Below are 25,867 nucleotides of genomic sequence, written 5' to 3' on the forward strand. Positions count from 1 at the left end.
ACATCCATTCTGTCCTTTCTCTTCCCCTTTCTGTAACTTATGCCTCATCTCTTCCTTTTATCCCCACCTTCTTGATTCTCCCTGATCTTTATGAATTGCTATCCTCCTCTTTTTAGCCACTGTTACTAAATTCCTTAATTCCTTTTTTATCCTCTTCTGTTCCTCTCTCTGGAAAGCCTATTTCATCGCTTACAAAAATCACACACATTCATGTCCTTTGCATGTATCATTTTCTCCAGCTCCCATTCTCAGAAAAGCTCAAACTTCTTCATCTTTTGTACTCTTATTAAGGACCTTCCTCTTTTGATCAGACTGTGATGGGAGTGTAATGTTTCTAGATGTTTCTACCAAGTGAACTCCTCCTCCCTCTTCCTTCCTAACATGTTTTTTTTCATAGCACTGCATCCTTTTTTATTTTTTTTTCCCTTGGTCTGCCACTGTTTAATGCTGTTAACTGTCTGACTAACCTCTGTCGAGACTTCACTGCTGAATTTAATTCATGATTCATTCTGTTCCATATACAAAATTTCACAGTAATATCTACTGATTTGTACTTCATGTTGAAGTCTCATCTGATCCCTTAGGTGCATATTCTTACTCATGTCTTCATTCAAACTGCAGCCTTATTCAGCTGCAGTTCAGTACATGCATCTGTTTAGAAATGAAGCATACCTCATCCAATTTCTTTCTCTTGCTTTTTCATCTCAAAGTTCATATACAGCTATGTAGTATGGTAGCCTAGTGATTCCCTCCTCTCTGGTTTTCCAATCCTAGTTCCTTTCCACTCTGGGTTCTAGCTACCACACTCAAAAGAAATTCAACACACCACTGTTTTTAATGACCTTTTCCTAGACTGAATGCGGGTTTATATTGTATCTTTAACATCTTCCTTGACATTTCACTTTCCTTCAGTGTGACTGACCATTATGTTTTCTTGAAAACTTAGTCTTCCTAACATTCATTATTTTGTCTCCTCTCAGTTCTGGTTTAGTTGTGCTTTAGAAGATCTTTTTCTACTTTGAGAGTTTTGTAAGGGATTTCCAGAAGGCCCTGTTGCAAGTTCCCTTCTTTTTCTCCTTCTGTCTCCTTTTTTCCCCCAATTCTCCTGTAGACACACGACTGCAAACTATTTTTAACTTAGACTTATTTCCATGTCCTTATTATTGCTGTATTCATCAAGAATATTGTTGCAAAGAGCACTAACTTATCTCATTGATATTACCTAATCTTCCAGTCGACATATCGGCCTATAGATGTTTTCAGTATTGTAAAACATGCTGTGCTTAAAGCTCTTCTCAACCTACTTTGCCTTACAGTAAGCAAATCAAGTCCCAACTTTAACTGACCCATGGCAGCATCCATAACCTGTTAAATTTTCAAATTGGTTTCTTTGACCTCTTTCTGGTATGCTGCCTCTCATGCTTGGAAGAAGTTCCCATGCATTTCCACAGAACACTTCATTGCTTTCCTCAAATCCCTCTTTAAAACTCTCTTTTACCATGCTGCCTACAGAAAGCTTGACAGGGAAGTGACTTCAGGTGAGCTAAGACCACTGTTTATCATTCTCATCAATTTTGCCTCCTCATATTCCCTCTCTTTTTGTATCCATCTGTTGTGTTATACTTAGAAGAGTGCCTTTTTGTTCTGTATTTTGCAATGCCTGGAACAGTGGGCTTGGATCCATGAAAATAAGTTGCAAAAGAGAAAAAAAGATGCTGCTTTGTTATGTAGCAGCTCTGCTGTTCATGGAGGTCCTGGGTGAAGTCAGATGATAAAGCCAAATCATTCAAGTCAGGAGAATCACTGACGTGAACTGAAGTTAAGCACATGCATAATTGCATGATTAGAACTTTCTTATTTTGACTGATCCTGAGAAGATCCAGCCATTGCAGAACATTTACTCACAGGAGTAAACTGATGAAGACTGATGAAGGATGCTCATGCAAAATTACATACAAATCTTTGCATATTCAGGATAGCTAACACTTTCAAAAAGAAATAAAAAACATATTGTGAACTACTTGGCCAGTACTTGCAAAAATAGGTACATTTTTTTTAAACTGGGCCATATTTGGGAGCTCTGTCTGTGTGCAGACTGAATCAATGGAAATTTACCAAAAATTTTGTTCACTCAACCTGTCAGATTAATCCCAGCCAAGGATAAACAGTGGCTATATGTGCTTATACAATTTATGAACAGTTGATAGTAAAACAGGCAGAATGGCAGAGGAAGCAATTCTGTCAAGCAGTTTCTTTTAATCTAATGAAACCAGTTGATATCATATAGGCAATGTATTAAAATAAGTGGTGTATGTCTGTCACTTATGTGCACTTTGTTTAATACCCAAAAGGGAGTGTATTAGGGGGATGTTGTACTAGCTCATTTCTTTGTAGATTGTTTTACCCTTTAAGACATATTAACACTGTGTTTTTCCCTGTGAGAAGTCATTACATCTGAAAGAATTTTCATCTGATAACCACTGTTTTTATTTGCCTACAGTCTTTGCTGAGTATTCGTGGCTCCCTATTTTCCCCAAGGCGCAATAGCAGAACAAGTCTTTTCAGCTTCAGAGGTCGAGCAAAGGATGTAGGATCTGAAAACGACTTTGCTGATGATGAGCACAGCACTTTTGAAGACAATGAGAGCAGAAGAGATTCTCTCTTTGTTCCTCATAGACATGGTGAACGGCGCAACAGTAACATTAGTCAGGCCAGTAGGTCATCCAGGACAGTACCTCCACTTCCAGTGAACGGGAAGATGCACAGCACTGTGGATTGTAATGGAGTAGTTTCTTTAGTCGGTGGGCCTCCAGCTCTGACATCACCTACTGGACAACTTCTGCCAGAGGTGATGATTGATAAAGCAACCACTGCTAGCAATGTAAGGAAGTCTGCAATAGCTCAGGCATGATGTCCTCTCCCTGTATAATCAACTACTGTCTCTACAAAACCTAGTAACTCAGGAATAATTCCCTTTTTGTCCATGCTCCTTTCATATATTCCAGTTCAAAGCTGAAGCTCTCGTTAACTAGATACGTGTAAATGTATGTTAGATCACTGGGAATTAACAAAACAGCAGTAAGCCATTAAATAACTTGGTTCACTAAGGTAACTGAAGAAGTTCTGTGTTTGTATATCAACCAAGATATCAAAATGAAAAAGGAATGATAAAGGAATTACTTAATGGAATATATTAAATGAGTATTTAACCTCCTGCTGACCATACTTTATTTTTTTAATATAATACTGTGTGATAAGACAACTTACATGAGTTAGAATTCCTATCAAATGGCTAATTTTTCTAGTGATTTTTTTGTGTTGACAGCATTAATGAATATTTTTCTCTTATTTTGTTTGAAAATATGTGTTAGAAAATAACATGAGTTATCTTAAGAAAATGCACTCATTCTTTGTGCTCCTAAAGCTATCTGTGTGGGCTACTTTATTGCCTAATAGGAAGGACATTTATGGTTGAAGTCATTAACAAGCATTATGAAACTTTTTGTAGTTTACAAACTTCTTGAATTTCTTCTAATGTTTCATTCCCATTTCAGCAAAATACTTAAAAACACCTTCGCACAAGAGCAGTCCTGCTGACATATTTGACTATTTAGTGTGTTACGTACACATCATTCTCTTGCAAAATCGTAACATAAATGGAGCATTGGGCGGATCACCAGAGTGTTTAAAACCATTATATCTTTATAAGGATTTACAGTGTTATTCTTATGAAGTGAATGTTTGATAGTCTAGTTTATCAGTGTTTTATTTTCAGGGCACTACTACAGAAACTGACTTAAGGAAAAGAAGGTCTAGCTCTTACCATGTTCCTATGGACTACCTAACAGATCCTAGTGCAAGGCAGAGAGCAATGAGCATAGCCAGCATGCTCACAAATACAATGGAAGGTATGTAAAGTAGAATTTTTGTATTACAATGCAAGTGCTTGTAAATTCACAGCACACTAATTAGTAGTGATGTTTTGGTTTTTTTTAATGCAGCTCAGTGGGCCTAAAGTTTCAGACAAGCTGAGATTTCTGTATGGAGGTGTTGAGTTCTGTCTTTTTTTTTTTTTTTTTTTTTTCACCGTGACTGATATATTTGGAAAAGCAATCCTTTATTTAGGTTCTTTTAAAGTTTTTATCCTTTAGAAGTGAAATTTGAAATATTTTATTCATTCTATATACACTTGATTCCTAAGACAAATTACATCCTATGCTGCATTTGTTTGTGAATGCTCATTCTATATAGTGAATATTTAGTATTCTTTCTTTCTCTACTCTATGTAAAATATAGTGGGACAGATTAATTCAATTGGAAAGGTGCTGTTTTTTTTGTTGTTGTTGTTGTTGTTTTGTTTGTTTGTTTGTTTGTTTGACTGGACATTAGCCTTGACTGCAACATCAATACAGTCTATCAAAAATAACTTGGAGATGGCATAGGCCTAATGGAAATATCCAGGTTGTACTGACAGAACAGAGAAATTCTATGAGAAATATGTTAAAATGTTATTTACCTTTTTCTCTCCAGAACTTGAGGAATCAAGACAGAAATGCCCACCATGCTGGTATAAATTTGCTAACACTTGCTTGATTTGGGACTGCTGCACTCCCTGGCTGAAAGTCAAACATATTGTAAATTTGATTGTGATGGACCCATTTGTTGATCTGGCCATTACTATCTGCATTGTTCTAAACACTCTGTTCATGGCCATGGAGCACTATCCAATGACGGAACAGTTTAGTGGTGTCCTTTCAGTAGGAAACCTTGTAAGTCTTCTGTGATGTACCATGTATGTCAAACACATTTTTTCTTAAATGATACTTGTGTTACCTATGTAGATATTTTTAAAAGAAAATGCTGACTAAATATTTAAAAGGCTTGCAATGGTTGAATTTATATTTAAGCTGTAGCAAATGCCTTTCTGTTGACATTTCTGTATTTCTCCATTTCTTGTTATATGGAGTTTAATTCTCCTTTGCAGAAGATTTACTTAGTCAAAATGCATTTTCACTTTTAAATCCTTCAGGTTTTCTCATGGAAGCTAGTTACAGAAATTAATGTTTTCTCATGATTGGATACTTATAAATGGAAGGAACTTTCAGATCTGTTCCCACACTTGTTCTGCACCTTGCTAGTTCCTTCTGGTGTTCTAGATGTCCAAGGGGATGTAGAGAGGAAAGATGCAGTGAGCACAGAATATTTAATATGACTGAACAGGAGGTGGTGAAAAAGTGTGGCAGTGCTATTTCCAGGTTGTCCTGAAGAAGAATAGTTCTGCTCAATGTTACTTTTTTTCTTAATATATATATTTTTTCTTCTCATAAACTTATATTTATCCCTAGAAGAAAAAAGCTGTCCTAAGAGCAAATATGAGATCTGAGGAGGAAATATGAGTACTAAAATCGGAAGCGATACAATATATCGCTATTTATGTGTGTGTATTAGCTGGATAGGAAGCATCCTGGTTACCTCTTCCTTGTGAGGTAAATAGGAGCTGCATATATGAGCTTAAGTCTGAACTTAATTCCTCATCTAATGTATGGGAATATAGGGAAGGTGTTCAGATCCACCATGGATTGTTTACTGAGGATATAACTTTAAAAAGTTGATGCTGTTACATTTTTAAAAATAATTTCTTATTTAAATGGAGTAAGAAACTGTATTTTCCATGCAGGTGTTTACTGGAATTTTCACAGCAGAAATGTTTCTCAAGATAATAGCCATGGATCCTTATTATTATTTCCAAGAGGGCTGGAATATTTTTGATGGTTTTATTGTGAGTCTTAGTTTAATGGAGCTTGGCCTTGCAAATGTAGAAGGGTTATCTGTCCTTCGATCATTCCGATTGGTAAATATTTTAATTAATATCTATTTCTATGTTGTATTATTACATTTATGCAATTATGTCTTTCATTTTTCATTTGTATTTCATATATTTGGCTGAATCAGAAGTTCCCTGTATAAGAACTTATAACTACTAAATTGCATACCCACTAGATGGCAAGTATCTATCATGTCAGGTTTTATATATTACCTTAATAATGTCTGTTTCTTCTTCAAGACATTGTAAACATCAATTCTGTTTGCGGTGAGTGTGCTTTAATAATTACCTTTAAAAAAAGTCTTCTAGAGTCTCTTTTTTTTATATAGATGAGGGAATAAAGAATACAAGAGGTGCAGAACATCAGTGAGTGAATATAAGTAAAACACTTAGAAAATAACTGATTAATCAATAAAAGTTATTGACAGTTTTAGCTGATAAATGTCCATTACCAGTTTGCTTGCATGGTTAGAAGAAAGTGGAGTTAAGATTTTCCTTTGGATAGGGACATTTCATCAGTAGCAACCTTCCTTCCCTGTTCTTTATCATTGTCACCCCAGGTATCTCTACTGTGTAACAGATTTTCAGTTCCAAAGCCTTTATCTTTCTCCATTATCTCTGTAGGTTATTAGAACTGAAAAGCCTTGGTTTTGCTGAAGGCTAGGCTAGCATACAATTTAATGTTCAAATACTCTTTTAAAAAGACATGCACAGTAAGAGAAATGAAACTAAAGTTCCTAGTCATCAGCTCCTGCCTTACATAAAGCAAGCCTAAAACATTTTAACTAAATTCCCTTTAAAAAACATCAGGTTTAAGTTCATCCACTTTCTGGTCCTCTGCATATCATTATATTGTATTTTCCTAAAATCTAAAATCTTGTAGAACTAGTCTTGTAGAACTGATCACAACTCACCTGTATTGATTTATTTTTAGTAACATTTCCATAGAATTAACAGAAGGAGAAAGAATATTGTGTCCAGTTTGTCCAACAAGTTCAATTTGTTTGTAGATCTCTACAGTCACTCAAGGAAGCAAAGTCTGAATTAAATATTTTATAAGAATTGCAGTGAGAATTGCAGTGAAATGAGCATACAGACAGTATTTTTGGTTTCTCATGAATTGAATCAGGACTTACAGTGTTTAGTACTGTACTTAGAACTGGTAAGATAAATTTTGTAACTAAAGTTTATAGAAATAGCATGAGGCATGCTTTAGAAACATCATAATTAGAATATACATAGCAAAGAAATGTATAGCAATGATGAATTACAATTAATGACATGAATAACTGTGTACTATTCTGTTTTGCAGCTTCGTGTTTTCAAGTTGGCAAAATCCTGGCCAACTCTAAATATGCTGATTAAGATTATTGGCAACTCAGTGGGAGCTTTGGGCAATTTGACCCTGGTGCTGGCCATCATTGTGTTCATTTTTGCTGTGGTTGGGATGCAGCTGTTTGGAAAAAGCTACAAGGAATGTGTCTGCAAGATCTCCAGTGACTGTGAACTTCCACGCTGGCACATGCATGATTTTTTCCACTCTTTCTTGATTGTATTCCGAGTGCTGTGTGGAGAATGGATAGAAACAATGTGGGACTGCATGGAGGTTGCAGGCCAAACTATGTGCCTTACTGTCTTCATGATGGTCATGGTGATTGGAAATCTAGTGGTACGTAATCAGTGCATTGTTAAAACATGTAAGAGTGTATTTCCTGATTTTCATAGTTTAGAAATCAGAGATGAAGACTCTTTCAGAAATTATGTAATTCATTTGTTCTTTCTCTAAACCAGGTTCAAGAATACCTTGATAAGCTATGAAAAGTGTTTGTTTGTTTGTTTGTTTTACTTTTTAAACCTTTATTGAGTTTGTGACCTCTTTAGTAAGATCATTATTTTATGAATTATTTTAATAAGATATTTCCATTAAAATGCCTTTAAAAAAATCCAACTTAAACCACCATTGCAGCCAATTAAACTTCCCAGTCTCAAATAGTTATGGGAAATAGTTGGTCATGATAACATTTATATTGCTGGACAGCTTACTTTTTCGAATTTCTGTCTTGTTTCTGAATCAAAATAACATGGCTGTTCAATTTTTTTATCATAATTGATGACTTCTAAACCACTTATTCACTGTTGGCCTTTTAGTTAGTCCCAAATAGCATTCTAGATAGAGACACAAATATTGAATAATAAATTGAATAATAAATTGAATAATAATTGTGTGCCTCTGGTGGCACAGTGGTAGAATTGCTGCTTGCAACACCAGAGGCCCGGGGTTCGAATCCCCTCTGTGTCGCAAGTGGCAGAAATGCTGCTCTGCTTCACAGAGGGGCGCGAATCCCGGGAGCTGGACTCAATGATCTCTAAGGTCCCTTCCAACTCGCATGATACTATGATAATTTGGAATAGTTATACTCCATGTCTTACATATAACACTCCTCATTATATATCCCCAAATGACATAAGGCATTTCGTAATGCACTCTATATGCCTATTTCTACAGCATTTCTGTCTTGATTTTTAGCCCTTCTGTATACACTTCCATTTCATTTTTCCTATCCAACATTTCCACACTAGCATTTAATCATTAAATGACATACTGGTTTTGAATAATTTCACCAGCTTTCCATGGTTATTCCTAATTGTGGTATTTTCTTATTGAGTAATAGCATCACTTCTTTCTTCGATACCATGCAAAAAAAAAAAAAAAAAAAAAAAAAAAAAAAAGTATAAATTTGACTAAAATTTTATAAACGTGATTTTTCACAGAGATACCAAAATACTGACTTTAACTAGACTAATGTGAGACTCCTGTGGCATGCCTTCTAAATATACAGCAAAATTGAACAAATAATTGATACATATTTCTAACTATCGTTTTTAGTGAAGTTTTCATTTATGCTAACATAATTACATGTAGCTCAAATTCATCTACTGTGTTTGTATGGTGTGGTGACAATATGAAAAACTTCCTAAAACCAAAGTATATCACAGCTAAGGATTCTTTCCCTTGTAGATTGTTTTGTGGCACAAAACAAAAATGGTATGATAAGGCATTTGGGGCAAATATGTATTTTGTTGTATCCTGAATTAGACATTCTGAAATTATGGTCTTCTGAACTGTAGAAGACTGGAGTCTGCCTGCATTCTCCTTGTCTGCGAACACTGCTGAAGAAACGACTTGCATCTCTTGCATACTGCTTGTGTTATATCCTTTTTCCTTATGGCTTTCTCCATTTTAGGGAGCAGACCTGCAAGCCTTCCAGTGTGGAGTAGAAAGGAGAAAGTCAAGAGTTAAATTTTCACCTATACTGGTCAAGATATGTAATTTAAAAATATTTTTAGCAAGTTATAAAAGAAATACCAGAGATATGAGTATGGACTGGAAATAATAGCAAGAATGTGTGTTGGATAAAGAGCTTGTTGTGATATAAAATTTATGTCATATCAAACAACACTTAGTGAAATTCTTTTATGACTTAAAAGTAAGAGATCCAAAATATTATATCCTTACTGTCTTTCAGGTACTCAACCTGTTTCTGGCCTTGCTCCTGAGCTCCTTTAGTTCAGACAACCTTGCAGCTACAGATGATGATAATGAAATGAACAATCTCCAGATTGCTGTGGCAAGGATTCAGAAGGGTATAGATTTTGTGAAGAGAAAAGTGCGTGAATTCATCCAAAAAGCCTTTGTTAGAAAGCAGAAAGTTTTAGATGAAATCAAACCTCTTGAAGACCTAAACAACAAAAAAGACAGCTGTATTTCCAATCACACGATAGTAGAACTAGGTAAAAACCTTGCCTATCTTAAAGAGGGGAATGGAACTACCAGTGGCATAGGCAGCAGTGTGGAAAAATACGTTGTTGATGAAAGCGATTACATGTCCTTCATAAACAACCCAAGTCTCACAGTGACTGTGCCAATTGCTGTTGGGGAATCTGATTTTGAAAATTTAAATACAGAGGAGTTTAGCAGCGAGTCAGACCTGGAAGAAAGCAAAGAGGTAGGACTGCTTCTATCTTAAAAACTCTCTGATTCATTTTAGTTTCCTAAGATTACTGGTGTTAGATAAATTTCTATATTTAGTTACTGTGTGCCAGAGTGTGAAAACTTGTAAATTTATTTGTGATAAACTGGTATAAGATTGCAAATTTTGAATGAGATGAATGTACAGTATTGTACTTAACTTAAAAATCAAGCTGTGTAAGATGTATATATATATCAATAATTTCCTCCCCCCCCTCCTTTGTTGAATTTATTCACTAAGAAAATGAACCAGTTTAATAGCCTTGGATAGCGGAAGTCTTACAAAATGTTGGGAAGTGTTGTGCAAGTTTCTCCATATTTACTTAATCAGTATAGTTATTTGCTCTTTTTCTTGCTTTCTGGAGAGCTTCCTATCAAATTAATAGTTCATTCTGATGCTTTTAACCTTTTTGATACAATTTAAAAAACCTCCATTTCAATACATCATATTGCTACATTACTAGATAATGTAGAGGCATCACTAGATAATTTAATATGTATCACTAATAACCATCTGATAGTAGCAGAACTGCTGAAGAAGTGATGTCCTTGCATTGAAAAGAACAGTTATGACGCTTTATTTCTTAGTACAATGTCCTTTCATAACACTACTCACTGTCATTTTTGAAGTTTTTATGTTTACATCATTTATCTACTGTGAAAATAATAAAAGGCACCTCTGGCACAACATGGTGCCAAATGGATGTCCCCAAGTTAACACCTAGTGAGTAGCAGAGGATGTCAAAGCTTTCATTATTGTTTTAACCCAGCACTCAGTGCAATTGTATGTGGTGGAGGCACACCACCTGAAGTGTAGTAAGTCTGTACTATGCTCAATACTTAAGCTAGTTCATTCAGAATTAGCATGGACATTTTTGAATAGTACTGCACGCTATGATGTAGACATAAATGAACAGAAAGATGTTCATAATGGATTTCTTCTCATTTAAATGCAAGGATATGACTATGGATAAGATTCTATTAATTCTTACCCAAGATTCTTTCTTGCACTGTCTGCATCACACATTATTATTATTTTCTTGTCTCTCTTCAGACAATTCTTTATTGTTCTTTCAAAAGTATTTTTTACAGATTGTTTGCATTACTGCCTATCTTACTTTTCATAACTGTATCTTGGGTATACAAGAGAACAGAAGTTCTTTTAGTTTGGTCTTTAGTTATTTGGTATAATGAAGATCACATGAGTAAAAAAAAGTTCTTGGTCTTCAGTGTGATATGTTCACTGATTCCATTCTATCCTTTTGCTTAGGATGAGAAACAGAATCTTTTTTAGGCACCTTATGATAAATAGGTCTAGCACAGTTTTCTGTCATTCCTTTCTCCATTATTAACATTTCAAACTTTATTCTGACTAAGGAACAACAAATTCCACTTCTAATCTAATCAAAATCTACCTGGCAGTGAGATTTCCTGTTATGTTTGCATGTCATAATGGCACAGTTTTTTTTTTCCTCTCTTCTTTTAAATCATGTATTTTCTTGGCACAGGCCTTTACCTTCTGTGTTTGTTCTTTTTTTTGTCCTTCTTATCATCTTCAAGTAGATCTATCATTTTCAGTCTTTTTCTTGCTTAGCAACTAGTGATATCCAGAGGATGTACTGAAAGGTTGGAAATAAAGGGCTAAAAGTTAAATTTCAGTACTAGGAAATGCAATACTTTGGATTTCTTCATTACAGGAAGAAATATTTACTGCTGTCTTAATGAAGTAACAAATATTAGTCTGTATTCTTCAGTTGTCTGTTAAGTTAGTATTAGTGTAGTATTTCAGTTTATTTCAACAGTGCTGGCTGCCTAAGACATCATTGATAGAGCATTCTAAATACTACAATTGGAAAGTGTGAAGAAGGTAGTTCATTTTGTAGATATATTGTAACTGACATTGACACTTCAGATGATATTACTGTATAAATGTCTCTGAAACAAAATCTTCTGACAGGTATAGCCTTGAGATGTTAAACAAGTCCTGCTTGGATCAGAAGCATGCACTTAAAAAAACATTAAACTCTCCTCACTTCTTTGATCTCCTGCCCAGATCCTGGTATTAGTATACCATGATTTAGGGTGTTCTGTAATGCCGCCTTCCCTCTGCTTGTTCTTTTTTTTTTAAGGTTCTGAAGCTATGTACATAATAGCTGAAATGTTATCAAAATGAATTATAGCTCTGATAATTTTTAGTTGACTACTTCTCTGCGAAAAGTAATTTGGAAATGTAGTTGAATTGCACTAATTTAAATACTCTCTGTCATTCCAATAACAGGAAGAAGTACTTTAAACATTTTCATTAGTGATTATTAAATTATTTTGATGCTGAAATCTACTTTTGAAAATGTAGTGAAGTATTCTCCATTTCTCATGCTGAATCTGCAATGATCTGTGATTTGCTGAGCAAGAGGGAACAGGACTTCTGGCAGAGCCAGAAAACATTGGCATCAGTTTTGAGACAGAAATCTTTCTCTGCTACAAATTCTGTTTTTAAAACTTTAACATCAAGTAGCCAAAGATAAAATATTCTTACTCACTAAAATGGAGTTTTTTATCCCATTTCTGATTCCTACTCTCCACTAGATGATTCTTGTTAACTATGGTTTTTAGTACAGAGAACAGAGGCATATTAACTACACAGCCAATGTCTGGTCGTGTAATTAGCAAAAGAAGATTTTTATTTTTATTTTTAATTAAAAAGTGTCAGCAGGTGACTTTTTGTTCAGGACTTCATGTTTTTTGTCATGCCATAATGTGCCTTGCGTTTTTGCCCTCTCATGTGATCCCATTTATATGAATGTGCTGTCCCTGAATGTTGATCTGCAAATACCTTATTGCTTACAAATGCAAATTGGAAGCGCTCAAGATAGAAACTGGCACCAAACCACCTTCAGTTAGCAGAATACCAAACGAAAGGCAGTTTAGGCATAGTGTGCTGTGAGGTCATCTGGCCAGATCCCAATGAGTGTGTCTGTTTGCTTTTTTGCATGTCTGTATATACACATGCATACATTTATTCCTTGTGGGGTAGGGCAATAAGATGAATTTCTACAGAATAATTATAATTTATTAGCAAGTTTTAATTAAGCATATCAATATTTGGTGAATTCTTTGTTATAACATACATTTTTTCTAGTATAACAATACGTACAATATCATACGTGCCAGTAGGTATGGATTTACATAAGGAAAAGCTGACCAGAATTTTCTTGAAGATTGCCTTTGAAACCTAAAAAGAAATAATTATGAAAACATTGTCTCCATAGAAATGTTATGGTTGAATACACTGCAATAATGAACACACCCTAAATTAACAGATATCATAAAAGTAGGCTCATTAACATATATGGGGACACTTTGCTGAGTCTGTTATCCTTCTTATGAAGCTACATAGACATAGATATACATGCTTTTGAGCACAAAAGTTATAAATATATTCTTTCATTTTTAGCTTTTTAAGTACTATGGGGATGGTGTACATAGAAAATTTTGTAGTGCATGTATTCTGCATAATAATTAGATTTTTATTCTTAGTATAACCTTCAGGCTCGCAATTACACCATGCAGAACTACAAGGTATTTTTAAATGCCTTAGAGTATGTGATATCTCCTAATACTGTTGCAGACATCATAATAGTGTATATTTTACTTTGGACAGTACTCAGTAATCTAAAAGATAATTACTGTCTTGTATTCTCACATATATTCATATTATTCTGAATTAATGAAAAGTAAATGTATTGGATCTTTACTCAGCCAATATAATTGTATAAGCATTTCCAGCGCAAAAAAAAAGCAAAAAAAAAAAGCAGAGGTGTTGTCTCCTGAACTTCACTTCCTACCATTCTTACTTCTCACAGGAGTAGAACCAAGCTGGAACAGTCAAGAGTGCAGCTCTGGTGCCTTTTAGTCGAGGCAGAGCATCGTGTCACCAATTTTACACAGGTTACCTAAGCAAATTATACATATATGTATATTATATAATCACTTTTTAATGAATATTGACTGGCCTGCATGTTTTTCAGCTAACCTGTCCCATTCATTGCAATAAAGTACAAACATGCACAGCTGCTCTCTGCTGAGCCACGGGACTTGCATCACAGCATGGTCAGGCGAGATCGGCAGCCCCAACATTTCTATGTTTTAGATGCTATACTTTTCATTATATTCTAACTGTACTTGGCAGTGCATGCTATGTACCTTTGCCAGTCTTGTTGGTAAAATTTTCAGGATTGGAGTTTGAAGGGTTTTCTTTCCTTTCATAGGAAGACAGAATATGTAACTCACAAACTTTCTATTAAGAATTTCACTAAGACCATTTGTAAATTGTGTTGATAATGAAAGGCTGTGAACTGATTTGGAAAACTTCATAATGTTGTATTTTAGATTGTAATGTTGGTAACTTGCAGACTCATAACCAAGATTATTTTTTTACAAGTTTTCTTAGAAATGCTTTTCTTCTGTACTTATGTAAGCATTTATTTATTTCGGAGGTAAATATACAGTACTTGAAGCACCTTTAAGCATGAAATCATTTAATTTCCACAGTCAAAGCATGTGACCATCATTTGGTTAAAAAAGCTTATACTCAGTGGGTGTTTGGCTGGTCAAACATTCAGAGATCAGTTCTGCTCTTACTTACACCCACACTTACAAGTGTAGAGGTGCAAAGAGAAAACTGATGACAAAATCTGACCCAGTTCAGTCTTTCCATAGCTCTTTAATTTTTGCTTACAAACTGACTACATCCCTAGACATCTAAAATTGTCTGCCCTGAGAAACTTAAGCTTATTCTTACCTTATGGGTAACAAATACAGTTCAGCTGTTCAGTAAATGAGTTGCAGTGTTTGGACCAAAAGGTCTTCAGTTTCAATATGATTAGTGTCTCACCTATTAAATGTGATGGTAATATTTATAAGACATAACAGTGAAATATGATGCTACTTACAGTTTGGTAAATGAGTTAAAATACACTTATTAAATAGCTTTTAATCTTCCCTTTAATAATGAATAATTTACATAATTAGTCATACTTTGATTTACAAATATTCATTATTCAAAATCCTTTCCTACTCTGAAAAATTAAGTCTATGGTTTGTTTATGAAGTGATCACCTCTCATTGTCATATTATGTGTCATATTGAATGATATTAAATTGTGAGATTTCATTTCACCTTGCAGTTAGCTTAATTAATCTTTAAAGACAGCAATCCTATTCTCTGTCTCAGAAATATCCTTCCACTATTTGTGTGAATTAAAGAGCCTTTAAAAATGGCTTGCAACAAGTCTGCTTTTGCAAATATTTGCACTGCTATTTACGATGCTTTTGCTTTCATTGAACACCCTTGCAAATACCTTCATTTATCAAATGCTCATGAAGAAGTAGAATAAAGTAAATATGAACATCATGAAAGTACAGAGAGGACCGTAATTTAAGGATCTTGCTTTTTTTGCAGTATTTGCAAAATCAGCACAGAATCGTTTAGCCTTGATTCACAATGTTCTGGGTTTTCTTGAACTGATGGAGTTATTATGCCTTACTGTGCTCATTAGAGTGACATCCAGATTCTACTTAGCTATACCAGTGGAACTACAGTGATATTTAGCCAATTGGTCATTTTTATAGGCAATATAGATGTATGGGAAGCAGACTGTGGAAGATCGAACATAACATTACTAAGACACAGATCATCTTATTTTTATAGTGACATACAAATAGCACCGAGAAAATCATATGCATTTCCCATTATTTAACATTTTCACAGGTATTTGGGAGGAATGGAAATTAAAGCAAAGAAAAAATAGTGGTTTCCCCTGAGAACCATCTTACTATTTCTGTCTATTCTGCTCTTTGCTCCTTCGTCACTTAATTTTTTATTTTAACAGCTATTAGTTGCATCCTGGCCAATCATGAAATTTCTGGCTTCATTAAAAGTGTTTAACTAAGAGCTGTTTAACTTCTCCGTGATAATAAACTTGGAAACAAAGAAAGAAATATTAGAAGCTCAGAGTGGCCTGGCTGTAAGTGAAGCAGAATTGTATGACTCTATGAGATGTTGTAAAGGTTCAGAAAGTAATTTATTTCAAAAACTTCCTGACCTAAACTTGGCTGCTGCTTTCTGCAATGCTTCTCTGTTAGGCAAGCTGCTTTCCACTTTCAGTTTCTATCTTGAAAACTAAACTAAAACCTCTCTCTCATTCTGTACTGTACTGCTGATGAAAGCATGACTGGCAATGCTGTTGGTAAGCGTGACATGTAAGCGTGACATAAAAGATGCGTGTAGCTATGATAATCAGTATTTTGCTGCTTTTAAACCATGTGTTACTGTCTTCTGTGAAGACACAAAGTACATTCTGAGTTTCTGAAAATTAGATTCCTCTGAGAATAATTTCCTTATCATGCTGTTCAGAAAACCTTTTTTTTTTTTTTTTTTTTTTTTTAATAAACTAGCATCATAGTACTTGAAGAGTGTCCAATAGTTGATCTTGATAAATGTCATATAGTTTGAGTAAATAAATTCTTTTGAAATCTAGAGGCATGGTATCATAAAAGGCTCAGAAAGGACTTGCTAGCATTATCAAAGGTAAAGTTTGGTATTGATGATTATCTTGTTCTTACAGGTTCATTCTTTTGAAAAGCTGTATACTTATGTGGTGTATAGCATTGCCAAAATCCTGTGTTTGTAATGCTGCTGAGCAAAGAAAAGAGTTTACTGGGTGCAAAGGTAACTTTGAGATATGTTCTGGTGAAGAGCTGGGGCATATGCTAAATACCCAAACTGTTAGGGTCTGCCACTGAGGACGGCTGATTTTTTCATTGGGTGGACACTGAAATTCCAGTTCTGTGATATAAAAAGTCTTTTTATGTGTTAAAGCATATGGACAAGACATAATCAACAATAACATGACCTATTCCCAGGTGAGTCTTTGTTAAATACATAGAAATCAGTGTCCCATGGAAAGCTACTCTATACTAGAAGAGAAATTGGCTGTGGAAATGCACGATTATTAATGGCAAGTCTCCGTGGCACACTGACCTCAATTGATTTGGTGAGATCTTGTTATAATATCATAGAACCTTCAGAGCTCTGTTTATAATGCATACATTTTTTTTTGTAATTATTTAGAATGCCACACAGTACATTTAGTTAAAAAAGAAAAAGAAAAAAGAAACCAAAAAATAACTATTTATGTTGAAAATATTATTTTTTTTCACCACATGATACTTAATCATTATTGAATTTATTGAATAATGTTTATAACATGATCATTCCTATAGCGATCTGTGTGGAGATAAATTCAGGTATACAAGAACAGCATGCTAAACAAATACTCTGTTACATCAACAACTGAAGAAGATCAGAATTCTCGGTGGGAAAAGGCATTTTATTGTTGTTCTGTTTCAAATATCAGCTGCTGATTCAATTTAGGATTTTTCTGTTTAGCTTAACTTCTGTGATTATTATTGCAGCTCTTTACAAGAAGCGTACCAGATTTTCAATGAGAAGAGGCTTGTAAGATACAACTCACTGTACATACTGCCCCACATAATTAAAAATAGCATTCTGATGTACCTGATAATTGACTGTTCTACTGTATCATTTTCTAGTGTTTCTACCTGATCATTTTGATCTCTCCTAATCTTTCATACTGAGTTATCTATTAGTCTTGTGCATTTTCAATAACAGGAATTCATAATTCCTACTTAAAATTAACATGCTAATTAAGCTTACTGCATAATATCCGAGTTACTGAATTCTTTCCTTTTCCTATAGAAGGATGGACAGTAGGTCCTTCAAACTTAATTTTAACCAGGTCATGATTTTTGTTTGCTCTGCTACTACTACAGCATTCTGCTAAAAATGCTGTCCAGATCGGAATGATGCAAGCAATATTTTAAGAAAAGTTTACAAGCAGATAGTCACTTCTCAGATTAAAAGTGATTTGTTGTACAGTATTGAAAAGCGTTAATTTTGATACCATACGTATATTTATTTGGAATGTACTTTGAGATTACAGTGCTTTTGCCCTTTTCTCAAACAGATGATTGACTTCCACTTATTTTTTTACACATATTTTTCCACACATTTTATATGCTGTGGTCCTTAATTGAGGATTAAAGTATTTATCCTATACTTTCCATCTTTGCCATAGTAGAGGCAGTATTCCATAATGACCAAACTGCCATGTGTTGCCTCTAGGTTTGAATTAGATTGCGATGGGAGATTTTTGAATACTGATCTGCAAAAAAGTGTGCATCCATGCGTGTACATTGGAAATAAACTTACAGATGCTATATGCTTATGCACAAACTTAAGACATAAATATGTAAACTGAGATTTTCCAAAGAAATGTGAAGGGGTGTGGATATCACTGCAATTACCTGCATAATATACCATACAATAAATATTTTGTTTTGCTTTGTCTTCTTCTAAAATGTAGTCTATAAGTGTACCATTGTACACAAATCGTAGTTAAGCCTGTGTCAAAATCATGATATACTGTCAAATGTATTTTGATAAATTCAGAGTGAGTGTGAAACAGTTTTTTCTTTCTTTAAAGAACATACTGAATCTGAGTGGCAGTGTAAAATTACCTTAAAGTTTTCCTTTCTGTACTACTTACTATATACATTTCCTTTGCAAAACCGCTAGAAGTCAGAGCTTCTTGAAAATGTTTTAAAGGAATAATGCCTCTAACTTAAGTTTTAACTGTCAGCAAATATATATCTTTAATGTTTCCATGGATCTTACCTCAGTCTAATATTATTTTCCCACAGAATGTGTTCTAACTCTGCTTACATCATTCCCTTTATAAAATTAGCTACTTATAAGTGCAGCCATTTTACTGATGTTATACTCCACATAGTGATAACATTGGAAGAGTCATAGAATGCCATGATCAAACTACTTTTACTTATTATAGTACTCATATTTGTCTGTTGCCAACACAATGTGATGGTGTGAAAGAGATTTGGATTATATTATCAGTGTGATTAATTGGTTCGGTACTGTATTATGGCAGTATTGTTTTCAAAGCATTTGCTTTCAGTTGATTCCTCCAAAATTTATTGTTGTTGTTATATAGTTATTGGACACGTATGTGTACTGTAATAAAGTAATAAGTAGTTTCAAAGTGCACAATGAAATCAGAAAATGCATTGGCAATAGAGAATGCAAAATAACAGCTACTGCTCTTGAAGTAATGTGATGCTCTTTTAGAAATAGAAACTTAAACTATCCTGTACAATTCAAAATATGTGTTTTCATGTCAATGATAATTAAAAGTTTATATTCCAACTTTTTAGATTATACAGTAGTGATAGTATAACATTTACTTGAGACATGAAAATACATCTATACAGCTTGCTCTTGGTTTGGTCATGACTTTGGAAAAGTTATTTGTATTAACACATACCATATGACGTGTGATCTAAGATGCAGCCACATGATTGGAATAATAAAGCAGTACAAAGTATGGAAGGCACCCATTTCTAACTTATAGGAATTTTTTTAAAAGAATTCTTGTATGTGGCTCAGAATAGTAGTCTAATTGTTTCAGCAATTCCTCAAATGAAAACATGAAAACATTTTCCTGGAGGGAAATAACGTAATACAATTTTTCTAATCTTGTGACCTCACCTGTAGTAGAGCAATTTGGCATTATATATTGTAGATAAAAAAAATTATTCTTTTAATTTCAGAGCACAGAATACATGCAAAAGATTTTGATATGCATTTCAAACGTTAACATCTATTTGAAATAATAAAATTTGAAAAAATAATGGTATATGTGGGGTTTAATTCACAGAAATTAAATGCCTCCAGTTCATCAGAAGGCAGCACAGTTGATATTGGACTACCTCAAGAAGGGGAGCAACCAGAAGTAGAACCTGAAGAATCTCTGGAGCCTGAGGCTTGTTTCACAGAAGGTAGGAAAAGCAAAATATACTCACATGATGAGACCTAATTTTGTTGGTATAGGTTCTATTCTTTGTTGAAATCAATAAGCTGACTTGTGATTACAGTTTTATTTTCTTTTTGTGTGTGCATCTCCTACATAGGAGCTGATGTGGTGCTCTCTCCTTGATAGATATTAGTTACAAAGCCTTCATTTTAAGTATTGAAACCCTGGCCCTCAAATATTCAGAAAGATACTTATTTACAGACATCTATTGCAGTATTTCTGAAATGAGCCAAATTGCTTTTGTTCATTTGTAATTCCTAATAAGTACAAGCCTTATTCTGACATCTCAATTTATTATCATACTTAGGCTGTGTGCGGAGATTCAAGTGCTGTCAAGTCAGTGTAGAAGATGGGAAAGGGAAAATCTGGTGGAATCTTAGGAAAACATGCTATAAGATTGTTGAACACAACTGGTTTGAGACCTTCATTGTCTTCATGATTCTCCTCAGCAGTGGTGCTCTGGTAAGTTAAGGTGGAACAGCTGTGTCTATTTTAAGACACAAGCATTTGGAATTACAGTTAATTTTATAGCTACAGTAAACATCAGAATTTAGTATCCAATTCAGTGATGTTGTAATGCCAGTGGAAATGAACAAATATTTGGCATAAATTGTGGTGTACTTATAAGATTTCTCTCAGGCTGTGAAAGAAATTATTTGATGAGTTCAGAACATAGCTAGTGTTCATGAAAATAAGAAATCAGCTACATCAGAATGGTGCTCAGGTCTCTATATTCTTTTTATACACTAGCAACTCTTTTTTTCTCAGTTAGAAATAGAATATGATTTGATAGCTGAGCTAGGAAGATAGCAACTTGAATTGCAAAATGAGGTGTAAGGTATGATAATGATTCAATCAATTTTTTGTGCCAAAGTGATGTTAAATCAGGTACAGTGAGTTAAGTACAGAAATAACTAGTTTGTCATAGCAGTTTTGTGCACTTGCTACACTTGCATGTCAGGTTGCAGAGATTCACCATCAGTGGGTTGTGCATATAGTTTGGGTTCAGTTACTTGCTTCTCAAAATTATATATCACAGAGCCATTATGAAATTTCTAATATAATCTTAATAGTTTTGATATAAAGTTTTGATACAAAGTTGGAACTATGACAAGGGAAATCCTTATGCCAATAAGCTGTTGCCATTCATGGAAATGAATAAAAATGGGATTTGAAGAATTGTATTACAGTAAGTTTCATGAATCATTGTCCAGCTCAGCTGAAAGGTGAGTACTACAGTGTTATGAGGACTATGGTTTTAAGAGAATGAGAAAGGATATTGGGAAGGATATGTGGCTTATTATCACGTGTATCTTTTTAACTCAAATACTTTCTTGGCTACTATATCCTTCATTGCAAATTAGGAAGTCATTTAATTACATCCTCAAAAATCTTTTTCACAGGCATTTGAAGATATATACATAGAACAGCGTAAAACTATCAAGACCATGCTGGAATATGCTGACAAAGTTTTTACTTATATCTTCATTCTGGAAATGCTTTTAAAATGGGTGGCTTACGGTTTTCAAACCTATTTCACTAATGCGTGGTGTTGGCTGGACTTCCTGATTGTTGACGTATGTATTCTTTTTCATATTGTGTACCACAAGCTCTAAGAATCACAGTATTATGGGTCTAGATAAACATTCTGCTCTAGCCAAAGGAAATTCTGTCTTAAGATTGCTCTTGTGGTGTGGTTTATTATACTGTTTGGAAAAGAAAAATTATGCAGATATACTTATTATTCTAGATTTTTATTATTATTATTTCTTCTTCTTCTTCTTCTTATTATTATTATTTTCTGATATTCTGTTTTATGAAATTGTTGAGCTCTATTGGAAGTATGCTTTTTTGGTATTTTTTGCTGTGTGGAATGGATGTTGCTGATCCTCATGAAGTTTAACTGTGTATGGAATTTGAGTATTTGAAAGCAATTTACTTAGAAGTTTCTCACTTTCTAATCCATTAATTTGTATCCTATCACTTAGTGTGATGAAAGAAAAAGACTGGTAGGAACTCTCAGTACTACTTGGTTCTTTTGTGCATTTCACTGTATCACATGTGCAACCTTAAACAGTCAGTCAGAGAGCTACAGCTGAGCTCCCTTGAAATGGGTACTCAGGTGATCTTCAAAACACTGCACCACCAAGCAGATCACATTTTCTGAAGGACCTAGTGGACAGAGTGTTGTAATTTCAAGTCTTAACTGCCGAACAGTGTATGCATATTACTGGGAAGCAACAAATGGAAGACGACAGGTCTTTAGCCATGTAGCAGACACCCATTTTCCTTCCATTCTCAATATCCTGACTACATCTGTCTGTGCTAATAGGGCATCACTCAGTTCTGCATGTGTAATTCCCATAGAATTCAAGGTAAGAGTATGGCTTGAATCTCTTGTTCACTTGTTCTGATAAGCAGCAGAATTCTGTAGAAACCACAGCATACTTCCCTAGTATTACAATATGATAGACCATGAAGTGTTTACTACAAATTGCTTGGCAAACATTCTAATTTTATATCCATACCATCCCTAGAGATCCTATGCTAAGATGTGTCTAGGTGCCACATTAGAATTCTGTGGTTGAGTAAACCCCTGTGAAATATTTAATGACATAAGATTATGTAAATCATCGATCAGTAGTGTTCTCAGAAGCTTTGTACTTCACATTGTCATTCTATGTTCACTGTATTTATCAAAAAATATTCAACTCTTATTTGGTAATCTGTGGCTTAGTTACTTCAGTGAACTTTATGAATATCTTTCTGAGATTTTCATGGGAATGTTTTTCTATAGCAATTGTTTGCATGGAAAAAACAAAACACAACACAACAATTTGCACAGTATTTTTTTTAAGTGTTTAGTTGGAGGAGTGAAATAACTAAGCGAAGAGATTAATGTGGAAATGACAGAGATGAGAGAACAGGAAGGCTGAAAGAGAAAGGCATTAAATTGCAGTAGATGTTAAAAATTTTCTTTACTGGGACCATTCCTTCAAATGGTCAACTATAAATATATTCCTATGGATTACTGATGAAAGGTAATTGTATTATTTATTTTACAGCTATTCTGTTTTATTTACTCATCTGCCTGCAGTCCAGACCAGCGTTATACAAGCCAAAATTGATGAAGTTGTTAAAGGATTCACAGGGAATGTAATGAAGTGTGGATATGCCTAACAGTGAAGCTTCTACCATTGTCTAACAAACGGTTATCAGTTTTGATTAGTCTCGTTAAATCTGAGCAGCACTTGTAGTTATGGCTGTTGAATAAGATTTTATGGACACTAGAAATTTATGTTTGATCAAAGGCCAGGTCTGAATGTAGTTTTTGAGAGCTTTTATATTCTCAAGTTCTGAAGATAACATGGAAAGTCCTGTCCTAAATTGAGCAATCCAATTCACCCAACTTCTGCAAGTTTTCTTTTTGCATGTGACTTCATTTTTCATTAAATACCACCAAATGTTGGCTGGCTTACGTGAATTTAGAAGACATTTGCATACCATTCTACAGAAATGATTTCATCAACAGGTACCTAGGATATACTTTTATTCTGCTTTGTCTGACTGTAAAACTTTCTGCGTTACAGAGGGATTCCTAGAGAAAGAGGTCTACCCTTGAATCTTCATGGGAAGTTCAGGGCACATATCATCCCACCATATGTATCAAAGGATATACAAGATGAATGAGCACTATTGCCTTTCTGTTTTTGTGTAGGTCTCTTTGGTTAGCTTAACAGCTAATGCCTTGGGCTACTCAGAACTTGGTGCGATTAAATCCCTTAGGACACTAAGAGCTTTGAGACCTCTAAGAGCCTTGTCGCGATTTGAAGGGATGAGGGTAAGAAAAAATGAAAGAATTTGAAATAATGCATGCATACACAGAAGCAATGCATGCAGAATAATCAATGACAAATCCATGCAAAAAATGCTGCACCATCATCTTATATATTTTACATTTATCGCTAACATATAAGCAAAAGACTTCATCTGCTTATATGAATTCATGTGTTATTGCACACGTTGTAACATTTATTTTTTTTTTTTTAAGTTTGCTGGCCTTTCAGCAAATTTCATGTTTTCCTGAAGGGCCCAAGGGTTTATCAACTGCATGGATCTCTGGAATTTTACTACATGACTGAATTTATCCCATACGATTAAATCCTCTTACAGCTGAAATAGTTTAAAAAATCCATATTTCCTCATAAAAGTATGTGTACATATATATGCATACATGTATTTTCCTACACATGTAGAATGTAATCAATAGTCCATCAAAAACCTTTTAATGTACTATTATGTAAATATTAATTGGAAATTTCTGTTACAAATTAAAGCTTTGTTATGAATCTACATGTAAGAAAATTGGCAGTGATAAAATGCCTTCACTCCTTCAGAGTAGATGACTATTGCATTCTACTTGAGACAGCATTTCTAGCTCACCAAAGATAGAGCTGGTGTTTTGTTTTATGATTTCTGGCTTAAACCGATTGCTTACTGCTTTCTGTATTGACTTTAAAATATTGATTGTAATCTGCAGAGCACTAAGAAGCCTGAAAACATATGGGAAGACATTTTTGCTGGCACAGTTGGATATGTTTGAGGAGTTGCTATCCACAGTTGTTACCACTGTATCAGTTACCACAGCTGAGACTCTGATTGGCTCTTCAGTCTATTTTAGTGTAAAATCAGACTGATTAGTTCAAGTCACTTATTCAGTATATTGGAATGGACAAAAACCTTACATATTCTGCTATGATTTGAACACTCTAGATATGTTTCTCTTATAGGTAGTAGTCAACAACTGGAGATAGAAGACATTTGCAGTTCCAGCCACAAGATGTCTGACATATGCATTCAGGGTCCACCTGTCTAACTGGGAGACATAGCTATAAGTCTAATCAGCAAGTGTACCTGAGTTGAAATCTTATTGCTGAAATTAAAAAGGTGTGATCTACCTACTGTGATTTCTGATCTTCGAAACCTCAAGATAAAGCTTATTAGTAAATTTTTAGGTCAACTACAGCTTCTTGATTTTCTGGAGAAAATGTGAAGGAAATCAAAAGACTTCCAACTAAAACGGAAATAGGTTTTGATATTCAAATAGAAAATACTATGCACTTGCCTCCAACAAATTTCTGAATCTCACAGATCCTTTCTTGGTGGGCTGTCTAGCCACTCCACATTTGCTGTGGTACTCTACCACATCCAGTTTTAAAAATACCAGAATGATAAGTTACAGGAAAGGCCTGTTAAAATTGCATACAAATACTTCTTGCACAAATTTTTTTCTGTGCTTTAAAAAGTATGTTGCCTTATTCTTAGTAAATGTATATTTCTACCCTGCTTAGTAACTAAGTTTAATTTTTCTTTTGTTTCTGAAATTTAGTCTGCACTACCATTTTGAGAGAGCCCTGCATCAGAATATGAATTCTTAGTTTCCTCAGCATAACATTGTGTTTTTTTTCCTACAGCATTTTTGAATGAGTTAGAATGCCTGGGCTCTAAGTGGCTACATGTGCGTAGGTCACTCTGAAAGTAATACCTCCTATTTATTTCCATGTAAACTGCCAGAGATACAAAGAGCACAATAACACTATTTGATAGAGCATATTCTCAGCTACAAACACTGTTTTTCAATGCAGTCACTAGGATTGGCTGTGCATTTTTGCCTGTGATGAACAAGAGCCTGTATGCCACACTTTTAGAAATCTGCATGGTCATTTGGAATGTGGCTTGTCTAACATCCACTGTTTGGTCTCCATTAACATTCAAGAAGCATTAATGAATGTCAGTGGCTGCAGAGTTTTCCTTACGGAGGAGTGCAGAGACACCCCTTTACTTCATCCACACTTCCACATCAGACTTCACATCATTTTGTCACACAGCATCACATGTAATGGAATGTTGGTGAGAAGCTTTGGCCTCTACTGCCATACCACCAACATTTGCCCATGATGTTGTGGGACAACATAGTAAAATAAGAGGCATTACTTTCAGAACAGCCCTTGTGTGTTCTCTTCTGAACTGAAGAAAAAATATT

General features: G+C 34.5%; 1 protein-coding gene across 3 annotated transcripts in view; it reads left to right on the top strand.

Annotated features, from left to right (window-relative positions):
• LOC140254928 (sodium channel protein type 2 subunit alpha) overlaps nt 1-25,867 on the top strand; it is a 67,085-nt gene that overhangs the window by 30,610 nt on the left and 10,608 nt on the right. The window contains exons 12-21 of one of the 3 annotated variants that reach the window (XM_072342090.1): nt 2,501-2,881; nt 3,776-3,908; nt 4,531-4,769; nt 5,678-5,851; nt 7,137-7,493; nt 9,352-9,831; nt 19,669-19,789; nt 20,132-20,286; nt 21,228-21,401; nt 23,543-23,665. In XM_072342090.1, coding sequence (XP_072198191.1) covers nt 2,501-2,881; nt 3,776-3,908; nt 4,531-4,769; nt 5,678-5,851; nt 7,137-7,493; nt 9,352-9,831; nt 19,669-19,789; nt 20,132-20,286; nt 21,228-21,401; nt 23,543-23,665 — 2,337 coding nt within the window. Of the gene's footprint in view, nt 1-2,500; nt 2,906-3,775; nt 3,909-4,530; nt 4,770-5,677; nt 5,852-7,136; nt 7,494-9,351; nt 9,832-19,668; nt 19,790-20,131; nt 20,287-21,227; nt 21,402-23,542; nt 23,666-25,867 lie in introns of all 3 variants that reach the window. The other 2 variants (XM_072342091.1, XM_072342089.1) reach the window with 2 other exon arrangements.

This window comes from Excalfactoria chinensis, chromosome 7, assembly GCF_039878825.1.
Source record: "Excalfactoria chinensis isolate bCotChi1 chromosome 7, bCotChi1.hap2, whole genome shotgun sequence".
NCBI lineage: Eukaryota > Metazoa > Chordata > Aves > Galliformes > Phasianidae > Excalfactoria > Excalfactoria chinensis.